Below are 6,206 nucleotides of genomic sequence, written 5' to 3'. Positions count from 1 at the left end.
GCCCGCAACCTCCGGGGGCCCTCTACCAATCAATCCACTGGGAGGAAACAGGTTTGGTGGCTGTTGAGGGACAAGGATCCCGAGTCACACAGATCCAGGTGGGATTCAGGCGGCCGCACTTTGCAGCCCGTGCCTCATTTCCCCGGCTGTTAAGGCGAGAATAATCCTCCATACAGAGCTCCTGGGTAAAGGTTTAGCGCCGAGCAGGCACGGCTCCCGCGGAATCACTGCCGGCCGCAATTCTCAGCACCGTTATCACACACAACCCGCTGCGGTGAGCTGCCGGCCTCCAGCACGTGGTGCCGGGTCCGACCCGGAGCCACTTCCTAAGCCACGCCCCGGATGTCCCGCCTGCGGTGGTGGGGACTCCTCGCTTATTGGCCTCTCTAACCCAACATGGAGGCGCCCTACGCAACTTCAAGTGCCTGCTCCCCCCTAGCCAATCAGAGGAAAGATGCTGCTGGATCCCGCCTCTTTCAGGAGCACCATTGGCCAATCAGAGTACGCCGTAAAAGATGAGCGCGGAAAAGGTGAAACCAGCCGGCCCAATGGCAGCGTCTCAGAGTGTAGGCTCCGCCTCTCGGCGGACAGGCCGCTCAGCAAGGGAAGGAGAGGCAGCGCTTCAAGGTGGGTGCTCAGGGGTCAGCTGTTAGAAGCCGGACCTCGGCGGCGCGGCGTCGGGGGGTGAGTGCGGTGCTCTCGTCGGCCCCGTCGACTCTGCGCCAGACTTCATCTCGGTCTGCTCACGACGCGCGGCCCGGGTGTCCTCCAGCGCGCCGCGAGCGGACCAGTGACCCGGCACCATCAAGGCGCATGCCCCGCCCGCGTCTGTGGGGTCAGAGGTCACGGCGAAGGTCGGGCAGATGTTGGGCTAGGTGCCTGGCGCTGGAGCCAGCGGTCCTAAGAGATGGGCCCGAGACAAGTCACAGATCACGGGAAGGGCACTTTCGAGCTTCGGCCAGATGCCAGGCTCTGGGCATGTACACCTCCCTTCGTTCTCGTGGCCCCCATTCCACAGATGAGAAAATATGTCAGATGACCTCCCCCGCCCAAGGTCACCTGGCAGGCTAGGAGACCGGTCCAGAAGGACCTTGATGCTGGGGAAAAGAATTTGGTCCCGAGGGTTATTTAAGCCTTTAAAAGGGTTTCCAACGGGGGTGGACTGTGGGTGTGCAGGAGTTCCATACTGGTCCCACTCTCTCCACCCCTCAACCCGCATTGTGTGACTTTGGACAAGTCACTTAACATGGCTGAGCCTCAGCTTCTCTGTGTCTCTCAGGAGAGACCCTTGTAAGGACCTATGACAGTGTGTGTGACCCCCTAGCCCAGTGCCTGACACAGTGGGCTGTCGGTGCTGGTGGCTGCTGGCCAGCTTATTTGGGCCAGCTTTGGGGAGGATGAACAGGGGAGGGGAGAGGTGGGAGGCAGGAGCACCGATCGGGGAAGAGAGGAGGGATGGGTTTTAAAGGCTTCTTAGAAGGTGAGCTAGATGGAACTTGGGCCCACAGATACTCCCTAAATCTTAGCCTCGCTGCGCGGAGTCAGGTTTGGAGGGCTGAGAGGTGCCACACCTGGGGACAGGGAGGCCTTGTGTGCCTCTGACAGGAATGGGGGGAACAGGAGACCAGGTGACACATTGGGGTCAGGGCTCCCGCAGTGCCAGACTTCCCGCGGGGACAGGTCTGGGACCCACCCGTGTCTCCCTCCGTTTTCACGCCCGCAGATGCACTGCCTGACGACAGCTACGCTGCTTCGGGCCCTGGCCCAGGCCGCACGTGCAGGTAGGACCAGGGGAGCCTTTCTTGGGGCGCAGGGGGGCCCAGCCTCCCGATGTGAGGCCGCCGTGGACAGCGTCATCCCCCTCCTTCCAGGGCACCCCAGTGGCCGGAGCCTCCACAGCAGCACGGTGGCAGCAACCTACAGTGAGTCCCGGGGCACCTTGAGCCTCATTCCTGATCAGGGACTTGCCAGAGGCAGGGGAGGAAGCCTGGGTTCCAGTCCTGGCTTTGCCAGAGGCCCCCCCTCTCTGAGCCTCCGTTTCTGCTCTGTCATGACGATCAAGCTTGAGTATGATTCATGGGGGCAGGGTCTGTCAGTTAGGGGGTGGGGAGCCTTCCCTGTGGCCACACAGGGGCATCTCAGAGCTACCCTGCGTGGCACAGGTGGGGGGGGGGGGGTGTTGGGGCAGGGGACTGCCAGGTGTGAGCCTTGGGTGTGCATCCTCCTCACCAGGACCCCACCACCCAAGCCCCTTCCAGCCCCCTTCAACTCCTGGGCTCAGATGGCTGCCCAGACACAGGGAAAGGTGGGCAAGGATTGGCCAGAGCCAGAGGCAGGCCTCTCCGAGCTTGCTGAGGTGGGCAGTTTTGGTGAGCGAACAGGCCCTTGGGGGGAGGTCCAGCTGGAAGGAAGACCAGGCCTTTTTTTTTTTTAATTTCTTTTTGAATGTTTTTTTTTTTTTTTTGAGGGAGAGAAACAGAGTCGGAGGGGCGGGGGCGGGGGGTGGGCAGAGAGAGAGGGGAGACACAGAATCCGAAGCAGGCTCCAGGCTCCGAGCTGTCAGCACAGAGCCCGACGCAGGGTCCGAACCCACAAACTGCAAGACCATGACCTGAGCCGAAGTCAGATGCCTAACCGGCTGAGCACCCCCCTAGGCACCCCATGACCAGGCCTTTTCTCCTTGAGTCGGGCTCGTGGGGGACTTGGGCATGTGCGGCTGTGAGAAGCTCTATCACGACGGCCCCTCCACTCACCTCCCCTGCAGAGTTCGTGAACATGCGGGAGACCTCGATGGACATGAAGTCGGTGACCGACCGGGCGGCTCAGACCCTGCTGTGGACTGAGCTCATCCGAGGTGGGCCCTGGGGGGAAGGGGCCGCACAGGCGGGGCGTGGGCACAGATTGTTGGGGAGGAGGGGCCCCCACCCACCACCACGCCCATGCTGCCCACAGGCCTGGGCATGACCCTGAGCTACCTGTTCCGGGAACCGGCCACCATTAACTACCCGTTCGAGAAGGGCCCGCTGAGCCCACGCTTCCGGGGGGAGCATGCACTGCGCCGCTACCCGTCCGGAGAAGAGCGCTGTATCGCCTGCAAGCTTTGTGAGGCCGTCTGCCCCGCCCAGGTGAGCCCCTGGCCCCTGCCCCTCGAGGAGGAGGCTGCAGCCTGCTGCGGAGAGGGGGAAGCTGGGCAGCCTGGGGCCCGAACTCTGGTCCCCCTGCTGGCTGTGTCCCCAGGAAAACCCCTTTCCCTGTCTGAGTCCCGTTGCCGGGCCGCTTCAGCGTTAGTGAGTCATCGGAGGCAGGCTTGTGGCCCTGAGCGGGCCGCGTGACCCACGTGACATGACCCACGTGGGTCCCGCGCCGGGGGATCTGGTCAGGGGCGTGAAACCTGGGCTTGGGAGCCACGGGGCGGCCCCTGAAGGTCTCCGCTTTTGCCCCGAACACAGCAGCAGTCTCAGGAGCTGTGCACGTGTGCCTGTCACAGGGCCAGCCCTGAGGACACGCGTGCCGCAGCTGAGGCCCTCCCTGCCCCTGGTTGCTGCTCCTTGGAGCCCCCGGCTCCAAGTTCTGTTGGAGGGTCCCACATGGACCACCCAGAGGCGGGGGCTGTTAGTGTAGAAACAGAAACATCCAGCTGAGGCTCCTGGGAAGGCCCGTGGGCGTGCCCAGCTGGAGCCCCAGCGGGCACCGTGGTCACTCATCACCACACAGTGATCCCGCCCCCCCCCCCCCCCCCGCCGAGGCTGCTCCAGGCCATGCGCGGTGGCCTCGATGTCTCTGATCCAGCCACCCCGGCGCACAGAGAAGAGCCCCCAAACAGCAGTGGTGGTAACACTCACCGGGCAGTGAGCAGCGTCCACGGATCAGGCATTGTTCCAGCTCATGACTTATCTTTGCATCAATCTAGGATGCAGAGGTGGTCATCCCTGTCTTTATAGACAAGGAAACTGAGGCACAAAGAAGCAAGCCTACCAGTCTAGGGTCCCACTGAATGTGGGCATTACACTGCTGGGGGGCACGTGAAAGCCTTTGGCACACCCTTCGAAGGTCCTTCGGGCTGTGGGAGGTTGGCCTTTTCCCTGCTGGCACAAGGCCGTACCCAGAAACTGAGGGTTAAAGACCTACCTTCGGGTCTGGGCTTTGAGCCTCACTTGCTGTGTGGCTTTGGGAAGCCCCTCAACTTCTCTGAGCCTGAATTTTCTCATCCCTTAAAGGGGGATAACCAGACATAAATGGGAGAGCTGTTCAGCGTGCAACCGACAGCAATTGGGCTAGTCCTGAGGACCCCCCTCGGGGCTACAGGCCCTGCAGTGAACGGAGTAGGCAACAGCCCTCCCCTCGTGGGACTTAGGTTCTCAGGCGGGAGATGGCGGCCGTTAACAAACAAGAAAAATGTCAGCCAGGGCACATGCTAGGCTGTGTGACGGGGGCCTCCTGGGAGGGGCGGCAGGGAAGGCACATCAGGCTGAAAGTGGGTGGCGGGACCTGTTCCGTGGCCCCAGAGCGACCCCTCCAGGACAGGGCAGACAGGGGACAGGAACGAAGGGTAAGGAGTGCCCCGTGCCCCTCTCCCAGGCCATCACCATCGAGGCCGAGCCGCGGGCCGACGGCAGCCGCCGGACCACGCGCTATGACATCGACATGACCAAGTGCATCTACTGCGGCTTCTGCCAGGAGGCTTGCCCCGTGGACGCCATCGTCGAGGTGAGTGGGCATGGGGTTGGGTGAGGCCGGGGCAGCGGCGCCTTGGAGCCACCTCACGTGGCCGCCCCGCCCCCGCCCGCAGGGCCCCAACTTTGAGTTCTCCACGGAGACACACGAGGAGCTGCTCTACAACAAGGAGAAACTGCTCAACAACGGGGACAAGTGGGAGGCCGAGATCGCCGCCAACATCCAGGCCGACTACCTGTACCGCTGACGCCCCCCGCGGCCCAATAAAAAAGCTCTGCCCTCCCGCACCGCCTCTGTCCTGAATCCCGGCCACGGCCTGTGGACTCCTCCCCAAGACAGGTCCTTCAGTGGGGCCACCAGAGGTGGCCCGGCCTCCCTGTGGGACTCTCTGGGTCCCTTTGGGGCTCCCTGTGGCTGTCAGCCCAGAGCGGCCCTGCTGCACACCCGTCTTCTGGGCGGTGCCTCTAGGCTCGGCCTGGGGTCTGCTATTCCCATAATCCTGGGTGCCCACAGGGTCGGGGCTGGACCTGCCCTCACCCGAGGGCCTCCCACGACTCCACTCTACGGATATGGAGCCTCCCAGAGCCTCAGGCAGAAGTACATCAGGCGGCGGAAACTCCGGCCAGGGCGTTGTCCTCCCTGGGGGCAGGGAGAGGCCTGCTGGGAGTGGTGGGTGACAGTCACGAGGAGGTGACACAGACCCCGCTGCACCTGAGTTGGCCTTGTCTCATCTCCAGCCACATCCCCTTTCCTCCCCAAGTTCCCCTGGCCCTGGCTGTAGGCTTGGCTTCTGCTTGCTCAGAACTTCCGGCTTCGCAATCCCGGCAGCGGCGTGGTTTCCCTGTGGGGCCACACGCTAGCCCCGTGTGGACAGAATCGTCAGAGACGGCTCCCTCGAACTCCGCGCCAGGGCCTGCGGAGGGACTTCAGTATATTCTCAGCTGTGAGCAAACCAGCTCAGAGAGGTGAAGTGACCGGCTCAGAATCACACAGCATGCGTCCGATGAAAACTACTTGGTCGGAGATCTGAGTCCCCCTTCTCCGTCATTTCCAAAAGTACTTTTTACAAAACACTAACCTCCCATGATGTTTCACGGAAAGAAGGGAGAGGAGGGTGTTCTGTGAACCAGTCAGTGCGGGAAATGCCCCAAGTGCCCTCTTTCTGTGATAGGCACCGCGTGTGACCACGTTCAAGGCTCTGAGAAGGCCTGTAGCAAAGAACCCCACCCTTTCCCCAACTCATTCCCCAGGACACCCCTTTTTCTCCTCACTGCTGCTAGCTGGGCCATCTGGTGCTGAGGTGGCCCAGGACCTGCTTGGGCCCCCACAGCCTAAGGAACAAGGTGCAGAGCTGAGGAGTGAGTGCAGGCCTGGAAGGGAAGACCGGCCCCCGGGAAGTGTCTGTGCGCGTAGCCCCCGGCCAGCCCCGGTGGCTGTCGGATGCCAGAGCTCTGCAATAATGAGGCAGGCTTAAAACTCCTAAATCACCTCTAATTTCACTTTTCCCAGGTAGAACCAGCATTAGATAATTG

General features: G+C 62.3%; 1 protein-coding gene across 2 annotated transcripts; it reads left to right on the top strand.

Annotated features, from left to right (window-relative positions):
* The first annotated feature begins 547 nt into the window (after positions 1-547).
* On the top strand, positions 548-4,961 carry NDUFS8 (NADH:ubiquinone oxidoreductase core subunit S8). 2 transcript variants are annotated; one of them, XM_019415206.2, is made up of 7 exons: positions 548-627; positions 1,724-1,781; positions 1,872-1,922; positions 2,765-2,854; positions 2,953-3,125; positions 4,579-4,707; positions 4,790-4,961. In XM_019415206.2, the coding sequence occupies exons 2-7, from the start codon at positions 1,724-1,726 to the stop codon at positions 4,919-4,921; spliced, it is 633 nt and encodes a 210-aa protein (XP_019270751.2). In that variant the 5' UTR covers positions 548-627; the 3' UTR covers positions 4,922-4,961. The 2 variants fall into 2 exon arrangements, with proteins under 2 accessions (XP_019270751.2, XP_019270752.2); XM_019415207.2 differs by having other exon boundaries at positions 600-684.
* The last annotated feature ends 1,245 nt before the right edge of the window (positions 4,962-6,206 follow it).

Source organism: Panthera pardus, unplaced genomic scaffold (genome assembly GCF_024362965.1).
Source record: "Panthera pardus isolate Hobbes unplaced genomic scaffold, ASM2436296v1 HiC_scaffold_12, whole genome shotgun sequence".
Classification (NCBI taxonomy): Eukaryota; Metazoa; Chordata; class Mammalia; order Carnivora; family Felidae; genus Panthera; species Panthera pardus.
The sequence above is the reverse complement of the archived record's forward strand: the minus strand, read 5'-3'. Positions and strand labels throughout refer to the sequence as shown.

Bases quoted from the DNA above. Each gene is read 5' to 3' on its own strand.
- NDUFS8 (XM_019415206.2), top strand. From the start codon at position 1,724: ATGCACTGCCTGACGACAGCTACGCTGCTTCGGGCCCTGGCCCAGGCC. The intron at 1,923-2,764 runs GTGAGTCCCGGG...CCTCCCCTGCAG, and splicing joins CACGGTGGCAGCAACCTACA to AGTTCGTGAACATGCGGGAG. The intron at 2,855-2,952 runs GTGGGCCCTGGG...TGCTGCCCACAG, and splicing joins GTGGACTGAGCTCATCCGAG to GCCTGGGCATGACCCTGAGC.